The 20,203-nt window shown below is 48.3% G+C and overlaps 1 protein-coding gene across 4 annotated transcripts in view; it reads right to left on the reverse strand.

Moving 5' to 3' along the window:
• The window catches only part of PCDH10 (protocadherin 10), a 37,777-nt gene extending 22,483 nt beyond the window's left edge, over positions 1 to 15,294 (reverse strand). For 3 of the 4 annotated variants that reach the window (XM_021525920.4, XM_021525919.4, XM_021525918.4), the window contains exons 1-4: positions 11,641 to 15,294; positions 10,371 to 10,429; positions 9,726 to 9,832; positions 196 to 501 (exon numbers count right to left, since the gene is read on the reverse strand). In XM_021525920.4, coding sequence (XP_021381595.1) covers positions 196 to 501; positions 9,726 to 9,832; positions 10,371 to 10,429; positions 11,641 to 14,238 — 3,070 coding nt within the window. In that variant the 5' untranslated portion in view covers positions 14,239 to 15,294. Of the gene's footprint in view, positions 1 to 195; positions 502 to 6,653; positions 9,246 to 9,725; positions 9,833 to 10,370; positions 10,430 to 11,640 lie in introns of those variants that run through there. The other variant, XM_085578446.1, reaches the window with a different exon arrangement.
• Between the last annotated feature and the right edge of the window lie 4,909 nt (positions 15,295 to 20,203).

Genomic DNA, 20,203 nt, shown 5'->3' on the forward strand with positions numbered 1-20,203 from the left:
AAAACAATCAAGATTTTGTCCATTTAAAAAAAGCACTGAACAACGCCTTCTTCAGTGGTGCCTGAATCCAAGAGAAGCCATTTCCCCCCATTCCTAAGATTGTGCCTGTGTTATTCCTAGCAGGGAAAGCAGGAAGAGCTAATTTTGGCTGCCACAAAGGCAACGCTCCCACGGAGCTTTTTGAACAGTACTTACTCAAATATGGTGGCTTGTAAGGCGCTCGTGTATTAGACAGCAGTCCATCGAACTCCTTCCTTTCCAGACTGTTGTGAAGGGCCTTCTCTTTGCCGAAGGTGGAGAAGGACCTTTCTGCCCCGGGCTGGGCTTCTGGTGTTTCAAACACCTCCGTGTCTGGAACGGAGTCCATGCCAGGCACGTGCAGATTGCTGCGGTAATCTGCGGCTTGGCGTCCGTCGGACGGGACAAAGGAAGGCATCCAGCACCGATCCGAGTGGCCCAGTGCTTTACACTCCTCTGTGCAATTGGAGAAGAGATCCATGCCTGCAAGCACGAAAGAAAAAGAAACTGCAGGTATAAGCTTCAGCATCATGGACAGCTGCTGACCGGTAAAATTATGCCAAGGAAACAGAAGCGGAAAGAGAAACGCGGTAAGGACTTCTTCCACTAGTTTCATTTCCTCAACAACATGAAAAAACATCTAGCTGTCCAGCCTTGAGAAGTCAAAGACACCCTGTAACACGCCTAACTAAATGCCAGAATGTCACACACACACAAAAATATCCCAAGAAGAAGAGTATCGGTGGTTCTGTCTCATAAAATCACTTTCATACCTCGTTATTTGGAACCCATTCATACAAGATTCAATCTGCTTGTAGTTTGATGCCTGTGGTTCACTGGTTGAAGGTACCTGCTTAAGAACATGAAGGAATTGTTTCTACATAAATGTGTCTCAGACCAAAGAAATTAAAAGCCCGGATTTAGAAATCACAGATTTCATTTATGAAAGGAAACATTAACGAGGGCTATAAAAGAACTCTCTGTGCATACATTGGTACAGAGATGAAGCCTGTTGTATTAAAAGCAGATGTTACAAAGTAGGAATTGAACTTCCAAGCAATCAGGAGAGCTCAGTCAATCATTACATCACTCTTCCAGACAGTTTTCATTGCTGCTGCAGCAGTCCTTGCTATTATCAAGTCAACCAAGAAATGGGACAGAACCCTATAATAAAATACTGCAATTAGCAGTACAAAGGCAACTGTAGTCCAGTGTGATGTGGCTGTGGATGCTATCAAAAAAATTGTTAATGCTTCCCTGTATAAGCAAACAATTATCCATGCCAACACGAAGCAGTTTGCTTACAAATCCTTTAATGCTCTTAAGATCTCAAATGACAAGCAATGCAGCTTTTGACTACTTTCAGATCAGCCTTCCAAAGGAATATTTCCTGGCTAAGAGTCTCTAAGTCATTGGATTATACTTGAGAGGAATGGTGTAGGAAACCACAGGGCAGAGTAAAATAAACACCAGCATCTCCAAGTTGGTTTGTCCTGCTTTTGGGTGGGATAGAGTTCATTTTCTTCCTAATAGCTGGGACAGTGTTTTGGATTTAACATGACAACAATGCTGGTAACACATTAATGTTTGGGTAGCTGCTCAGTAGTGCTTACACTAAATCTGGGATATTTCAATATATATCAATATCCCATGCTTTACCAGTGAGGAAATGCACAAGAAGCTGAGAGGGAGCTTGTCAGACAGCTGATGTGAGCTGGTCAAAGGGTTTTATTCCATACCAGAGAGCATCATGCCCAATCTAGAACCTGGGAGGTGGAAGGAAGGGATCAATCACTGCTCAGGGCTGGGCTGAGCAGCAATCAGTGCCTGGTGAGCAAGTGTAGTGTGCATCACTTCTCCATTTTCAATCCTCTTTCTCCATTTTGTTATTATTGCTATTATAATATTTATTTCAATTATTAAAGTATTCTTATCTCAGCCCACAAGTTGTGCTTTTTTCTGATTCTCCTTCCCATCCCACTAGGCCTAGGAGGATGAGCAAGCAACTGTGTGGTGCTTAGCTGCTGCTTGGGTTAAACCAATACAATCTTCAACACCATACCAACAAGCAGAACAGTAAAAAAACAACCTCTTTTACTTGTATTTATACAGAGGACTGAGCATCTTAGGTGTGTGTCAAAACTGAACTAAATCCGTTATAAACACTGCATTTACAAGCACTTCATTAGAATTACAAAAAAATAGCACGACTCATAACAGAAACAGGAAAGTTTTTGAAGAGCTGCAATGCAGGGGAAGAGGACAGAGCCTTAAGCTGTGCCAGGGGAGGTTTGGGTGGGACTTGAGGAGGAATTTCCTCACAGAAAGGTGCCTGGGTGTCAGGATGGGAGGTGGTGGAGCCACTGTTCCTTGGAAAGTTTAAGGAATGACTCAAGGACGTGCCTGGAGGTTTGAGGATGTGGCACGCAGTGCCTTGGTCTGGTTCACAAGGTGCTGCCAGGCACAGGTTGGGCTCAGTCATTTCAAAGCTCTTTTTCAACCTAGCTGATTCTGTAATAAGATTCATGTAATGTAGCTCATTTACCAGGCAACATTGTAAAGAACTGGATTAGCTCGATCTTCAGTGTGAGGATTAGTATTAAGAATTCTACCACAAGTTTTGAACTATAATTTGAATTACATTAATAATATTTATGTAATATCTCATCCTACAAAAAAAAAAAAAACAATCTCTTCAGAAAGGAGCACTGATTATGAGCTATCAACAAGTTCTTGAGTAAGAAAGGCAATCATTTAGACAGAAAAGGAATCATGAGGAAATGAGAAATAAAAGCTTTTGTCTCAGATTAATCTCACTTTATAATGACTTTTTAATTTTAAATTAAGCAATATACAATGCCAGGTCCAGTTTCGATTAGAAGCTTGCCTTGATAATTGGCATGCAGAAGCCTGAAAATATATTTCTGATCAGTGAACTGTTGAAGAATGCAAATGGGAACTGCAGATATGCCCAAGGAATCAGATGAAGATCATCAGGCAAGAAGAAAAATACTGCAAATATAAATTCTGTAGTGGTAGTAATCAAAGACTGAAAAGAAATATTTAGATGCAGGCTTCCCAGAAAGAAATTAATATCTAACGATGTTTATAAATCCATGTGCATGTGTATTTAATGTATTGAAATACCTGAAGAAAAATATTTTTTGCCTTTTCAAAGCTTTAAGGGACAATAAACACAAAATAGTTATTTCAATTTGCAGACTTCTTGGCAAAGCTACATGTAAAAAACAAATAGCCCTATATTTAATAAGAAAATTATTACAGTTCCCTTTTGCTGATAATGTATCAGTGACCATATTCATCCAACCTTTCCTGAAAGACAGGAGGAGAAAGAAAAACTTAAGGGCAAATATTAAATTATATTCTTTGGTCTGTGGGGAGGGAAAGATCAGGAAAATATTGTTTTAAGTATATGCATTAAAATATTACCCTTTTCTTCCCTTCATAAGCCTTTATTTCACCTGGAAAATTACCCTCCATTTTACTATTTTGTTCTCACATCAGCTGCTAAACTGCAAAATGTCTCTATCCAAATATTTTTTTGTTCCCTTTTGAATACTGTTTGTCTACTGCAGTGCACTGAATGGTATTATATAACAGCTTATTATAAAAGAGATGTTATAGCCACTATAGATCAGGATTTTGAATAAACAAAGTAATGAATGTAGGGGATATAAAGTGTAAGCTTGCACTGCAAACTTTTTTCTCTGCCTGAGAACTTGTAAAAACTAAAAAAAATGTATATACATTGGAATTTAAATATACTCTGCTGGAACACATGGCTAAATGCAAATGGTTGTTTAGAATGGGAACAACATGTCCAGAGAGCCAAGGGTGAGGAATGGTTCCAGCCTGAGGCAGTCACAGCAGCCCCCAAGAGTTTAAGAGGTGCAGAACCAAGCCCTCGGGTTTAGTATTTTGACAGAAAAGAAATTCAAATTAGCAGCTTGTTTTCAAAATCCCTGGGCAGCCATGCAATTTACACTGCCTGTGGTATGAATGCTGGCTCTTCTTCCCCACCTTTTTCCTGTGGGTCACAGTGTAGAATTTTCTGCCTCCAATTGAAAACCATTGAACACACCATTGGGGAAGAGTAAGGGCTATTTGCTCTTTTCCAAGAAGGAAGGACATGTCATGGTAAAGAAGTAAGACAGCACAGAACTCCTGCATACCTCAAGAATCATATTCTTGATTTATAACAAAATGTTCAGTAGTTTAACACTTCCATCTCATCTCCCTCATAAATTGGGTTTTATATATATATATAATCCTTCTGAACTAAACTGTCCATCATAACTACAAGTCCACATTAGAGAAAAATGCTTTGTATTTTTATTTTTCCCTTAGTTATTCTGTTAGACCTTGCACATAGAGATAAACTGAGATTTTAAATGTGACTGAATTAGGAATTTCAGGTGCCCCTTGTGGATCCAAGCAGGCAGCAGAGTGCACTGAAGTTCTGACAGGGATCAGCATTGCACTATTCCAAATGCAGCATACATGGAACCACTCATGGCAAAGGCCACTAACTCACCCCTTTTTTATTTCCAGGGGGCCAAGTGGGCAACATGAGCCCTCCCACAACCTCGACTTTGCAGATTTTAAAGGCAAACAAACCCCTGCCCATCCCTCAAAAGCTGCCAAGAACTAGGAACGGTGTTAATTAAGTTTGGTGCCTGAAGTACCTGAACTCAGGTGCTTTGAATCACAGACTTGGCAGCAGTGCATTTTGGAAGCGTGTTCCAAATTTGCTTCCTTTTCATATTTCAAAAGGAGAAAAGTCAAAATTTCTCTGTAAATTTTAATTGGTTTGAAAGACTGTTTTGTCAAGGCAAAAAATTAGGCCTAAATCTATTTTTAAATAATGCATCCTTTCTCACATTAACTAAGGGAGAAGAACCATACACCGAGAGCAACAAGTGAACACTTTCATTACTCAGTAAAAGTTGTAACAAAAATAAAAATACAAATTCAATGCTAATGAAGTATTTTTTGCAATTCCATTATTGAGAGGGGTTTTTCCCCAATGTGTACAATTTTTTTTTCAGAGCCTTGCCTTTTACTTGAAAATAAATGACATTTCTGTTTCTCCTGTGCTAGTTAGATGTGAGATAGGTGTGATGTAGGGAATCAGAGCTCCCATTCCCAGGATAACCAGGATAACTCTCCATTTGGTTAGATTATCAATGAGCAAGTTGCTCATTCCCCATGATTCATGTTTAGGATTGATAAATAAGGATAATGATGTTAACCTACTTGGTAGCTATCTACTGAAGAATTGGACTTTATAGAACAGAGTTATTATCACTCTTTCTTGCTAAGCAATTGGTGTTGTGCCTTGGATAAAACTGACTTCATCTGCATCAAAACATAAGTAAAGACTCAAATATCATCAATATTCAGCTCTTCAGAATCTTAACTTCAAAGGCCTATCTGGACCACTCAGATGTGAACATTTTAAGCATGCAGGCCAAGGAAGAAGAGGGGGGAAAAAAACAACCAACCAAAAAAATAGAAGTAGCACTTAGCTTCAGTCAAAGTACTTTTCTAAGCCATTTTCATGTTCATTCTCACTTTATCTGAGATAGACTTTTTGCCCAAGTGATCTTCAAAACAGGATTCAGCTGTCAGTCTGCATAGGCTCAGAGGAAATACTGGTTTGCTCTGTCCCTTTATCACTGAATTTCTGACTTCTCTTATTCCTCTCCTCATGGACACTGAAATATTGCAGCTCTCCTGCCATAATGAACCCTCTTGGCATTCAGCTAATCTGTACTGAAGAGGTGTGAGCCAGTGTTTCACCCTGTGCCTTTGCATTAAATCCTCACCGGTTCCCTTCATAAAATCCAACAAGAAAAGCCTAATTTCAGGTTTCAGCCAGTCACCAGTGTCAACTGTCTAAAAACAGATCAAAAAAGCTGATGCATTTTACAGGATATTTGAGGCAGTGCATCCACTTGGCTCCTCATCCTGGGCATTCCTCCCTGAAGTGCCTCTGAGATATTGTGCCAATTCCATGAAAAAAAAAGGATAATACTGTGATGGACTCTGCTTGGGAAAGCCAAGTAGCTCGTGAGCAGCCGTATGAAATAAATGGATGGCACGAGTCCAAATCTTACAGGACAGGTGTCTAATCATACAATTTAAATGTACACACATGCAGAGTATTAATTGGCACCCAAGCTGGCAGTTCCACAAGGGAGGCCAAGAAATTAATCAACCATGGGAAATAAACTAACCTCATGCTTGAGAATCACTCCTACAGAGCAGGGCTGAAATAAAGTGTGTTAGTGAGAGGGAGAAGTGTTGTGTGAGTTGTGTTTGTTCTATAACAAGTAGCAGCTTTCCCCTCAAACATTTTCAAAGGAGAGCTCAGGTCATGAGATCCCAGGGTTTGAGAAACCCCTCCTCTGTTTGCCAAAAGCAATTTCTTCCCTTTTGTAAAGTAATTTTTTCAAAAAGATGGGATTACTAACCCAGTCAATGAAATAGGTATTCAATCCACAAAAAATTAGGATCTGGAGCATCCCTCTCCTTGCCATTCCCTGCCAAAAGCAGATGGCAGTACTTTAGTACTTGGTCAGTGTTAAGGCAGGTAAGAATGTGGATAAGCATGAGGTATTTATGTGTTACTTTAATGGGAAAAAAACAAATCCATTCCACGCATTTCAGCACATTTAAAACACGATTAAATCACTTTTAAGAAAAAAATATTTTGTGAAAATGTGAACTATGATCTAATGTCAAAACCCAAGAAAACATTTTATGGTACATAGAACAGCATAGTTTGGATTTTTCCCTAAATAACTGTGCAAGATAAAGCTGTGGCAACGTGAAGGATTTTCATCCTACGTGTTTTCCTTCCCAGCTGATAAGTGACCTTGACACCACAGTTTGGGTAGAATGGAATCCTACAGAACAGCTTCCTGTGTGCCCCAGGACTGTCAACTAGTGACAGAGGTCCCGTGCTGGGCAGCAAAAGGATGTTTTGCCAGCAGAACATGCTGCTGACTAAAACTGCTGGGAAATGAGTTTTGTCTGCCAGTGTGAATTACCTACAAAATGTTTTCAGATGCTTTTGAAAACAATTACGATGTTGCATAGTAACAGGTAGCATCTTGGAATAAAAACAAGCCCAACCTGCTGATATGGTATCAGTGTGTTTTCCTTCAGTAATTTAGAAATTTATTACAGAGCATCAGAATGACCAAAGCAATTGAGAAGGCATTCCCCCTATATTTCCTCTAGCCATTCAAGAGCAAACAAGATTTTTTTTCCCATAAAATTCATCCCCAAAAGCTCATAGGAAGAGTGAAGATTTATGTCAAAATATCTGGTCATCACTGAGGTGAAAGGGCACATTCTTTGCATTAAGACAGCATGATTCAGCCCAAAATTTACAGGAAAAGTAGACAATATGTGTGAAGAAATCTAAAGCTGTTTCTACAGGGATTTGTATTGAAATATTTATTTGGGATTGGCATTAAAAAAAAAATGGTGCATGCAAATTATTATCAAATCTCAGTACCAATATATTAAATTGGTATATTGTGAGTTTTCAGCTCAAACTACTAATTTTGAGTAGCCTAAGCCTAATTGTCAGCTTTCATTACTTATTACGTGATCACCTCTGAAGGTACAGAAGTTCACAAAGCATACCATGTTTTTAAATAATCTCAAATCATTTAAGAATCTGGTGTGATTTGTGAAATTGTGAGTATTCTGAGTTTTCATTTCAAACTATTAATTGTGACTAGACCAAGCCTAATTGTCAGCTTTCATTACTGACTACGTGATCTCCACTGAAGATTAAAAAGTTCACAAATCACATCAGATTCTTAAATTATTTGAAATAATTTGAAAGTACAGAATAGTTTTTCTCCACCATTTGATAAATTAGAAATGAAGAAGAATTTACCCCGCTAAGGATCAATGCCAAATATGACAAGTATTCATAGTCTACTTCTAAAATGGAGGGAAAGCATAAAGAACAGAGGCACAACAATAACAGCACAGAATGCATCTAAAAGAAAATAGCTTTCAGTTGATGTGCAACTATATGATTATATTCCCACCATCAGTCAAACCCAGCCCCTTCTGCAGATGTTTATTCTTTTCTCTCCTGTTTGGTTATTATGGTTCATTATGTTGAGGGACTAAGCTGATTGAAATGTTCATGGAGATGACTGCTGCAGTAAAATGCGTAAAAGAGGGGAAAAAAACAGGAACGCAGGGAGGGCAGGAGGAGAGAGAGCTTTTTATAACTCAGTAGCCCTGATTGCTGCATCAGAAACAGTGCAAAAGAAAGGGTGGGGGGAGGCTAAATGCATGGCTTTTTTAAACAATAATAAATCATACGCCATATATAGGCCAAAAATGAAAGAGGCTCTGTGCTCAGATGTAAACTTCTGGCAAGACCTGGTTTGTTGTCAGGTTCCCAGACACAAAATAGACACTCTGTTCACTTAGCATGAAGCCCTGCAAGAAGCAGGGAGCTCCAGAGACTCTTGGCTCTTCTCAAGTCTCATTAGGTCTGCATATTAATGACTTGCAGCAATAGAAAGAGGCCCTGTGGCAGCCTCCTCTTCCCCCGGTGCCTGGTTTCCCATCGTTAAGGGCACAGTGAGTGCAGCAGCAAGAAAAGAGGGGACATGAGCAGAGCAGGAGGGTGAGGCAGCACTGCTGGGACAGCGCCGGGTCCCCTGCCCTGCTGCCTCCTAAGCCGGGGGTCGGGGGGACCAGAGAAAGGAGAGCTGACAGTATTTGGTGTGACACGGTTGTAGCAAATCGTGGTACGTGACAGAGCACAAAGGGAACAAGGGGAAAGGCACAAAGATGCACCAGACCTGTGGAGGCTGTGGAAGGAAAGAGAGCCCAGCATGTGTAGCTCAAATGCAGTGTGAGGGTGAGCGTGAATTCTAATGCACAGGCTCTGAACAAATGTTCCTTTCAGAAGCAAACTGACAGTATGAGAACTAAGACAGCAAGCCCTACATATGGGCATAACACTGCAATGTGTGTATTGCCTAAGTGATTCATAGTCTTTTAATGCCTCTCTCCTCTGTCAAGAAAATGTATTTAATAATGCCTTATTAACATGGAGACCACTTGCACTATGTAGTGCCTCAATTTGAATTAACAGACAATCCTCAGAAAATTCTAAGGTATTACACATTCAGAGCACCCAATGTGTCTCCACTGATCCCCTGCAAAAAAAAAAAAAACCTCACAGTCTGGCTGTCATTCAGTCATTGGATTCATTCTTTCCCTTGGGAACTCCTCCTTCACTTCTCATTGCTGTGCCAGCTGAAGTGCCTACTAAACAGAACAGCTTAATGCTTTGAAATTCTCTAAATCTGCCACAGGAGAAAATGCACTATAAAACATACCAATAACTTTGTTTTAACGTGCAGGAAGTTTTGCTACAATGAATGATGCAGTATAACACAGCAATTCCCCATCCCCAGCAAAATGAATGGAATAAATTCTGCCCCGTGACCAAAAGAGGTTCAAAATTGCCTCCTTGTCCAGGCAACTGTGGCAGCAAGCTGCTGTAAACCCAGCCTCCCAAAAAATAAATATGCTCACCTTATGTACGCCTCTCTTGTATTAATTCCCATAAGTAACTCTTCCTTCTAGTCTCCCTACTTAAAGATCCAATATTTCCATTCCCTTATCAGACTTACCAGAGGATTGCCCTCGATTAGTGGCATCATGATCACTGTCTCCTTGCTCACTGTCTCCATGACCACTGTCCTTAGAGCTCACTATGTCTGCTTCCTGGAACGCAGAACTGGACACAGAAACATCTCCGCATTAGAACAGGCATGGAAGGGAAGCTGGGAAACATTCTTCCGCCATCACACGGCCGAGCACGGTGCTGCATTCCTCCCCCCGCCGCAACCCCTGCCTGCTGCACGATTGCACCGAGGTGCGCTGCCCGCCACGGACCACGCCAGGAGGATGCTCACACCTTGCAAGGGACAGCAAGGGTTACACTCCTGGCTTTCAGGTAGCCGGTGAAAGCAATTTTGGCAGCATTTCCTTAAGCTGGTTAGCTGAACTTTGACTCAGCGAGACCATGTTTTCTGGGAAACCCTACAGAAGCATATTATTAAGTATTTGAAGCGCGTTCTAGACTAACACAAACCGAGATTTTGTTCTCTTTTCAGACAGTTTTGATATCGGTTTAGAAAAGCTGTAATTCCAACTACATACATTCGACTTCCCACTGCTTTACTAGCCTGTCACATCGGTAGTAAATACATTTCTGCACACCATTCAGACCTGCTAAAGCATGCATGAGGAAACCAAGGCTACAGAGCTCCTACCTGTTTACTCGTCGGGGTCTGTCAACTAGATAACTGAGCTCAGCCCGCTGGTGCTTTGTCTAGGAGAAAAGAAATTATTGGGAGAGATATAAACTCTTGTTATTTCTGTAACCAGCAGCAGGAAATATGCAAGGGAGCATCTCACCATAATCACTATAAATGGCAATGCTTAGCTGCAAGTAGGCCTGCAAAATCTGTTTCTAGAATGTAAAGGGGGAAAAAATTAGATCTTAGTCACATAGATAGGAAGGCGCAAGGGATTTTTCTGGAGTTTTTTTGAGACAGGACTCTGATGTTTTCTCACTGTGCACACTGTTGAGCATCACAAGGACTCCCACAGAAAATTAGCATAACTATTTCTAGAGCTGTGGACTACTTAGATGGTACTGGTATTGCACCATAAGGAAAAAAAAATACATTGAGATACCCTCAAGTCCTTAAAAAGGCAGCAGAAACCAAGAGTTCTGTAGATATTTTGAGGCAAGGTCAGTACTACAAATCAATATTAGAGATTTCACTGCAAAACTTAATGCCTTAGAACATGCCATCCAAACTACCTTTGTCAGACTGGACAACATTCATGTTTCAGTAGGGTAAGAGAGAATGGGAGGTTTTCACTAGTGCACAGGCAGAGAGGGGCTGACAATATATATGAGCTAACCCAGCACAAAATTATTACTGAGAGAGTAACGTGGCATGGTAAATGCTTTAGTAAAAACTCTCTACACACCGGGAAACACGACATAGGCAAGATTGCAGGGGACATTAAGTCTCAGCACACAATTTTAGAGATGCTCTTTCTTGCTGCTCTTCTTTGCAAACTTTGGGGTTATAAAGAGGTGTGTGGACAGAGCAAAGAAAAGTAAATTGTTAAACCCTAATTCACAAATTAATTAAAGCTCCTGCCAACTGCAGCAATTGTCACGGTGCCAAAGGGGGGTTCCCCCAAAGCTTTACTTGCACATGCGAAGACTTCAGGAAGGAAAAAGACACGGGCTTAAAATTGCTTCAGAACACCCTGTGATTACACCTCACGTCACTTCAGCCTCGTCAAGCGGAGAGACTGTGCAAAGAGCCGCAAGCTCCCCCATCTCTCAGCCCACAGGCAATGCACTCCCAGCTCCCGCTGCCTCGGGGGGCTCCCTGCGCCCCGATGCTGCCCAGCGGGGGCAGATTCCTTCAGAGGCACCGGGCCGGCAGGGGGCTCGGGGAAGGATGCTCGGGGATGAAGTCTGCGGGGACTGGGGGGATGCGGGATGCCAGTGCTTACCTCGCTGGACAAAATGCTGCCGTTGGAGATGATGTCGGGCTGCTGGTCGGCGTAGCCGGTGACGATGGCCCCGCAGGGGTTGTGCTCGGCGTCGGTGCTGCGAGAGGGGCTACAGGGCTTGAGGAACATCAGGTCGGTCTTGGCGGACTCGGGGGTGAGGCAGACTTGGTAGCAGTAGTTCTGGTTGTGGTGGTGGGAGCCGAAGCTGCCCGACTCCTCCACCGGCACCTGCGCGGGGTTGCTGGGCACGTTGGAGCTCTGCACCAGCATGATGTCCGACTTGCTGAGCTTCTTCTTGCGCGCCCGCGCCTGCCGGCTGCAGCAGGGGCAGCAGCAGCAGCAGCCCAGGCAGCAGTCGCTGGCCAGGCAGGTGTAGATATTGAGCTTCTTCTCCTTCTGGCAGCGCACCGCCAGGACGATCATGGCCAGCAGAAAGATGAAGGAGACGGAGCCCAGGGCGATGATGAGGATGAGGGTGAGGTCGAGCGAGTTGTCCGCCCCGGAGCGGCTGGGGCGGTGCTCGCCGGAGCCGCCGCCGCCGCCGCCCGGCCCGGTGCCCGCGGCCGGGCCGCCGCCGCCGCCGGGGCGCTCGCCCGCGCCGTCCACCAGCACCACCTGCACGGCGGCGGTGGAGGAGAGCGGCGGCTGCCCGTGGTCGCGCACCTCGATGACCAGCTCGTAGGGGCGCTGCGGGTCGCGCTTGGCCGGCACCCTGCGGGCCGTCCGCAGCTCCCCGGAGCGCCAGTCCATGCGGAACAGCCCGGCCTCGTTGCCCCGCGCGATGCTGTAGGTGAGGCGGGCGTTCTCGCCGTCGTCGGCGTCCACGGCCGCCACCCGGCTGACCAGGTAGCCCGGCTCGGCGCCGCGGGGCAGCGCCTCCCGCGCCGGGGTGCCGTTCCGGCCGGGCAAGGGGCTGACGATGGCGGGGGCGTTGTCGTTCTGGTCCACCACGATGATGTGGACGGTGGCGTTGCCGGCCAGCGGCTGCGGCTCCTCGCCCGCGTCGCGGGCCTCCACCTGGAAGCTGAACTCCTTGAGCTGCTCGTAGTCGAAGGAGCGGAGGGCGTAGAGGAACCCGTTCTCGGAGTTGATGGAGACGTAGGTGAAGACGGACATGCCCTGGATCTGGCTCTCCAGGATGGAGTAGGCGAGGCGGGCGTTGGCGCCCTGGTCGCGGTCGGTGGCGCTGACGGCGTAGATGTAGGCTCCGGGCACGTTGTTCTCGCTCACGTACACCTGGTACGCGGGCTGGCTGAAGCGCGGCGCGTTGTCGTTCACGTCGCTCACCCGCACCTGGATGGACTTGCTGGTGCTGAGCGGCGGCTCGCCGCGGTCCCGGGCCACCACGGTGAGCGTGTAGGCGTCGCCGCCCGGCTGCTCGCGGTCCAGCGGCCCCTCGGTGACGATGGTGTAGTAGTTCTTGAAGGAGCTCTTGAGGCGGAAGGGCGCGTCGCCCTGCAGCAGCTCGCACTGCACCTGCCCGTTCTCCTCCGAGTCGCGGTCCGACACGCTGAACAGGGCCACCACGGTGCCCGGCGCCGCCGCCTCGCTCACCGCCTCCTTGACGGTGGAGAAGCTGATCTCGGGCGCGTTGTCGTTGGCGTCCAGCACCCGCACCAGCACTTTGCAGTGGGCGGGCACGGCGTTGGGCCCCAGGTCCTTGGCTTGCACGTACACCTGGTAGACGCTGCTCTCCTCGTAGTCCAGCTCGCCGCTCACCTCCAGGCGCCCGGTGCGCGGCGCGATGCCGAAGAGCTCCCGGGCGCGGGCCGAGATGTGGCTGCTGAAGGAGTAGATGATCTCGCCGTTCTGGCCCTCGTCGGGGTCCGTGGCGTTGAGCTGCAGCACCAGGGTGCCCGGCGGCGAGTTCTCCGGCAGCGACACGGTGTAGACGGGCTGCTCGAAGGCGGGGACGTTGTCGTTGGAGTCCAGCACCCTGACGGTGAGCAGGGCGGTGCCGGTGCGCTGCTGGGGCTGCCCGCCGTCCACCGCCGTCAGCACGTAGCGGTGCACCGCCTGCTGCTCCCGGTCCAGCGGCTGGTCCAGCACCAGCTCGGCGAAGCGGTTCCCGTCGCCCTGGGTCTGCACGTCGAGGGAGAAGTAGCTGTTGGGGGTGATCTCGTAGGTGCGCAGCGAGTTGGTGCCCACGTCGGGGTCGAAGGCGCTCTCCAGCGGGAAGCGGGTGCCCGGCGTGGCGCTCTCCGAGATCTCCACGGTGAGGTCGGGCTCCGGGAAGGAGGGCGGGTTGTCGTTGATGTCCAGCACCTCGATCTCCACCCGGAACAGCTCGAGGGGGTTCTCCAGGAAGACCTCCAGGTGCAGCAGGCAGGAGGGGCTCTGCTTACAGATCTGCTCCCGGTCGATCTTCTCGTTCACGTAGAGCACCCCGGTTTCTAGGTTAAGCTCCAGGTAAGGGCTGCGGGAGTTGGGCGCCGTCTGGAAGCGCCGAGCCGAAAGTTTTGTAATGTCCAAGCCCAGGTCCTCGGCGATATTCCCCACGAACGTGCCATGCTCCTGCTCTTCCTGCACCGTGTAATGGAGCTGGCAAAAAGCCCCCTCCACCATCCAGAGCAAGGCAAAGAGGAATAGCACAACCATCTCCAGACGGGGAAAGAGATTCCCCCCTCCCCGACACCGCCGCTGCCTCCTCTTCCAAAAGCCACCTCCTCCTCCGAAAATACACAGTACAGCGTGCGTGTGTGTGTGTGACTGTGTCTGTGTGTGTGTGTGTGCGTGTGCGTGTGTGTGAGAGCGCGTCTGTGTGTGTCCGTGCACGCGCGCGCGTGTCCGCGCCTGCAAGCGTGTGGGGAGAGAGAGAGAGAGAGAGGGGGATCGGGGAAGGGGGGAAAGGTTGGTTTGGGGGACTGGGGGGGGGATGCTAGATACTATTTCTTCTGATTCATGTCAGGATTTTTTTTCTCCCCCATCTCCCCCTCCTTTTTGTGACGGGTATTATTGTTTCACACGCTGGCCAAATGAAGAAGACAGGCGTCCCCACTTCATCTGTGATCTTCGAAATATACGGCCAACTAAAATAGCTATTAGCCGGCTGTAGCTAGAGACAGACACACTGTAGCCCTCTTTTATTTATTCCGAGAGTCTTGGCACTGCACCGCGGCAGCAGCAGTGGCGGCGGAGACAGCAGCAGCAGCAAATTCCAAGGAGGAAATTTTTGTATTTCAAGATTGTCCTCGGTTTGTCTTCCTGGTGGGAGTTGGAGGGTAGATGCTGCTGGAACAGCCGGTGGGCATGCCCTCTTTGGATGCAAGGAAAAGGCAAAAACCGCGAAATTAAAAAAAAAAAAAAAAAAAAAAATCACCCGCAGAAAGATTTCATATTAAAAAAAAAAAAAAAAAAAAAGAAGGCAGAGAGCAGCTTGGCTACCCAAAACTTTCATTCCCCGATGTCCCCGGTATTTCCCTTTTATTTTCTTCTTTAATTAAAAGATTTTAAATTTTTCTCTCGTCTGTCAAAGGTCCTTCCTTTTCTTCTCCTATTGCTATGAGTACGTTCATCATCACTGCTTTTACGGCGGTGCCGATCGCGGTGGGGATTTTTTTTCCTCTCCTGCTGCCTTCTCGCCTAGCCCCGTGTGCGCGCCGCCGCCGCTGCGCTCCGTCCCGGCTCCGCTCCCAGCAGTTTCTGAGCGCGCAGCGCTCGGCGGCGCTGCTTTTGCGCAGCGCCCGGCTGCCGCCAGCCAATCGGCGCCCAGCTCCGCCCCCGGGGGCGGCGCCCCATTGGCCGCGTCGCGCGTCGGGTGCGCTGCGTCACGGCCGGGCCGGGCGGGCAGAGCGCGCGCCGGGCGCCTCAGCGCCTCAGCGCTGCCTTCCCGCGCAGCGCCCGGGGATCCTGCCTCCATCCCTGCCTCTTCCCTCGGTCCTTCCCTCAGTCCTTCCCTCGATCCCTGCTCTTCCTTCGATCCCTGCTCCTTCCCTCGGTCCCTGCTCCTTCCGTCAATCCCTGTTCCTTCCCTCGATCCCTGCTCCTTCCCCGATCCCTGCTCCTTCCTTCAATCCCTGCTCCTTCCCCGATCCCTGCTCCTTCCCCGATCCCTGCTCTTCCCGCTCCCTGCTCTTCCCTCACACACGCACTCGTGTAAGCGTCAGCCAGCCCCGCTCCTTGGAGAGGGAGTTTCCACCCAGCCGCCGCCAGCTTTCCTCTCCGGTGGGGCTTTCGGAATAAAAGCGTGAACGAAGGGAAACTCGTGCGGCTGTTGTGGTTGTTTCTCCTTCCCCGCCCCTTGGTGTTTCCACACTGGGGAGACGGGCAGCGCAACTTTCCCTCCTTTATCGCGCCGTGTTCGCGGCTCCGGACAGCTTGAAGCGCCAGGAGGCTGCGCCAGGATTTTCCCATTTCCATTCTGGAATTTCCGCTGGTGCATCAGGAGAGCGTCAGGCACGGTGGAAGGGGGAAAGCGAGGAGCGCTGCCTGTCATTGGGTACTCGGGGTGCTGGGGCGGATATCCCTGGAGGAATGAATCCAAGGGAGACGCTCCGGTACCGGCTGGGAGATCCACCTTTGTCAGGCTACCGAATGAATAAAGAGTGTAAAATACCTGCGGGGGGTTTTCTCCCCCAACAATGCTATTGTTTTTGAAGAGCAGCACAAAGCAGGGACGCGCAGCTCCTGCTCTAATCCATCCACACATCTCCATGAACCACAGGCGCGCTTTTCCTGCGGAAACGCAGGAATCCACATTGGGATGCCGCACAGCTTTCCCCGAGGAGCCGGGCATGCCCCATCCTTGCAGGGCCAGCCTGCACGGGGCTGGCAGCACCCCGCCCTAGCGGGGGACGTCCCCGGCCGTGTTAGGAGGGGCTGGCAGCGGGCTCCGCGCCCTCCCGGCCGTGCCGCGGTGTCCCAGCCCGCATCCGCCGGGATGCAGCGCCCGGAGCGCCGGGCGCGCCCGCCCCGCCCGCCGCTGCCCGGCCCCGCCGCTGTGGCGGGCGGCGGGCGCCCCCCAGCGCCGCCAGCGCCGCACTGCGCCGCCGCCGCCGCCCCGCGGGGCGGTTCCGGCGGCTGTTTTACCGAAAAATGGGAACATTTCCTCAGAATGCTCCCGCTGCCCACGGGCAGATGGAGGGGGCGATGCGGGCGGGGACCTCGCTGCCTTCCCTTCCCGTGCAGAAGCGCCGCCGCTCACCTGCCCGCCCGCTGCCGCCAGCTCCAGGCGCGGACAGCGGAGATCGTGCCTCTCTCCTGCCTGGGGCAGCGGGGCATGCCCGCCGGGATGCGGCGGCAGCCCGGCACTGAGCGCGGCCGGGGCAGCCCGGCTGAGCCCTTCTCTCCCCGCCGCCGGAGCCCCGGAGCCTCTCCTGCCTTCGAGGGGCGCGGGCGCAGCGGGCGAAACCCGGGACACCGACCCCGCCCGTGCCCGTGTCCGTGTCCGTGCCCGTGTCCGTGCCGTGTCCGTGCCCGTGTCCGTGCCGTGTCCGTGCCGTGTCCGTGCCGTGTCCGTGCCCGTGTCCGTGCCGTGTCCGCCTCTGCGGGCCGGAGGGAGCCCCGGAGGTGGACGGGCACACATCCCCGGGCTCGGGGCGCTCCCCACGCGCGCCCGAGGCGCGACACCCACGCCAGGCTCCCGCAGGGACGGCGTGATGCGGGGGCAGCAGCCACCCGGGAGCGTTCTCGTATTTATGGCCATACACGCGTAGGGCGCGGGGATGCGGCCCGCGATCTGCCCCCGCGATGCCCAGCGCAGCCCAATCTCCATTCTGGCTCTCCGAGCAGCGCCGGGGATCCGCGCCCGCCCGCCCGCTAATGCCGAGTGACAAATCGCACTTAGGCGATACATGAACGAGAAAATGATTTATGGATTTTCACGACGGTCTGAGCCGATGAAGGCGACATGAATTATCCATCCTAATGTGCAATATATCATTTTCTAATAACACAGGGCTGGCCCTAACGCTGCGCGCTGCTCCCTTCGATAGCAAGTATCGATTGGGCGCAGTCCGAGCTTTCGCCGGACACGTACCTCCTGCAGCACCAGCTGAGATCTGTGTATTTACCTCTTCCTAAAGCCCAGGGCTATGGACAGACCCCTGACACCCTGGCCTTTAGTTTTCCCATCTGGTACCATTTAATTTGGCAATTACTTTGCCGAATGAAGACTAATCTTTCGTATCACTGCGTTTCACTCTGTGCTGTGGTTTGGAGATGGAAGGAGGGGACGCCAGGTTTGTAATCCTCCATGCTGATGGGCATGGCACCTGGGTGAGTCAAACCTTTCTCCCCTGCCAAAATCCTCCTTGACACCCCGAGTACAACGGGGCACTTTCTAACAAGGAGAACAGATGCTAAATATCATACTTCTGCTCACACAGAGCTTTCCTGGCACCTCCATTTACCAAATCTCAAGGATTATTTTAAAGACAAAATTTTTGCTTTTAACTCATACACAGTAGGAAGGTGAATCATCCACGCATAAAAATGAATGCATGTGCAAAAAAAGGGGAAGAGTTGCCAGATCTGGAGGGTGCTCAGCCCCAGGTCCAGCCTGTGCTGGTGCCCCAAGGCCAGGGCATCCCCTCTGCTCCAGCCAAGTTCTTTTTCTCTTCATCACAGGATAGCAGTGAAGTCATGGTGACATAAGCTATGAACAATCCCAATCATTTATCCTAAATGGTTCCAAGTCTAAAATATCACTTTCACATTAAGAAGGACAAGCAAGTCCTGGCCTTCCATGAGGCAAAAAAAAACAGAGATGGGGAAAATGGAGGTAAAGGATTAATGCATTCATTTGGGGTAAGGGCTTAGATAAGTGATTACTGGGGAAGAGGTGAGCAAATGCTTCATTTCTCATTAGCCAAGTACAGCTTTTTCATTGCTCAAACACAAAAGGAGTCACATGTGCAAGGAAACATCCAAATGCTCTGTTCTGGAATAAACAATCACTAGTCTAACCTGCACAGTGTTTTAGGTTGTAGAAAGCTAAACCCCATAGTTTAGTTGGGTCACCAAAATGATGTTTGGGTTCTATTTTAGGTTCAGTCTTAGTTTCAGGCTGGGGAACACTGTGGCCTCTTTGCTATCTGGATGTTAAAAACACATCAAGAATTGGCCTCCCTTGTCCCTCAAAGGCCCTCCAAGGATTGTTATTTCTTGCTTTAATATGAATGATCTTGGTTAAAAAAAAAAAAAAATAAATAACTCACCCAGGTTTTCCCTCAAGGAACTGACAGCTCCTGGTGCAGGAAAGATTACTGGAATCAATAATAGGATTAGGATTATAAATAACAAACAAAAGATGCTATGGTTAGAAAAAGCCTGCTTCCTAAGGGGAAGATGTATCTACATTACTGATGGGGCCTTAGGATGAAATCCTGCTTCAAAGCGAGGTCGATACAGAACAATTTCTCGAATTAACTAAGGGGCCTGGTTAAAGTATCAGAGGGGAAGGTTCACTGCCACCACTCCCTCAATGGATTTCTCTCTTAATTGCCAATGAGGAGACAAAACAGGAAGGCTAGACAATCTGGCTAATCAATACAAAAAGCCTGTCTTCATGTTTGCCTCAGGAGCACTCTGCATGTCAGATCGATGGGGGAGCCACCAAAGTTCTCGCAGGGGTCACCAGTGATTAAGACATTTTCTGCTGGTTTTTAAACAACCACAGAGCCAAGCATCTGCCACAGGGTTGAAGATGTAAGCAGAACTAGAGGTGAAATGTCGATCATCACCTTCACACTTCTGGGAGTGCTCCTGGTGATGAAAAAGCTCATTGTATTAATGACCTCAGACAGCTGTTTTAATGAGCGATGATCAAGTATGACCTCATTACACGCTCTGTACTCCACCAGCCATCAGATAAGATGGAGCCTCTCCAGGAGGTGCCAGGAGTCTAGACCAGAATGACAGAAACACCCTGCAGAAGTTTCTTAAGGCCAGCTTCTGCCTCCTTTTCTTTGCCTGCCCCCAAACATTCAAGACACATTTCAGGGAGACAACTCAAGCAGCAGTTCAGTGCACAACGGTAGATTGGTACAGCCTGCTGCTATCATCCCACCTTCTCCAGCTTTCAGAGTCTATCATAATGTTTATCACAAAGAGAAGAAAAAAAATCCCAGCCTGTTTCAATGACTTGTGATTTTGGCTGATTCAAGTCTGCATTGAAATAAATAGAATGAAACTACTTTTTTCACAGTTAAACTCTGAATGTTTTCTGTAAGTCAGGCCTTTTAGAGTGTCCAGATAGAGCAGCTAAGGTCCTGGTCACTTTGAAACTGTTGTTTCTGTATGCATGGCTTTACAGTAACATTTGGCCTGATTCCTATAAGCTTGTCTCATTTCCCATTATTATTAATGTAATAGTCACAAATTTGGCAATTTTAAACTCCACTTTTATTGTCGTGCTGCAGATACATTATAAACAAATGAAAATGACTTTATACAAGGTGATCAGTCAAAAACACTGAATTTTATCTGTTTACTTGCAGAAGAGACGTGACATGTATCTAAGATCACAGAAGATATTTCTTAACAAAAGACTCTCCAATAAGGCAAATTACTTACCATCTAGCTAGAAATTTCAGCAAGAGAGTTTAATCCATACATAGAAACC

Source organism: Lonchura striata, chromosome 4 (assembly GCF_050655825.1).
Source record: "Lonchura striata isolate lonStrDom1 chromosome 4, ASM5065582v1, whole genome shotgun sequence".
Lineage (NCBI taxonomy): Eukaryota > Metazoa > Chordata > Aves > Passeriformes > Estrildidae > Lonchura > Lonchura striata.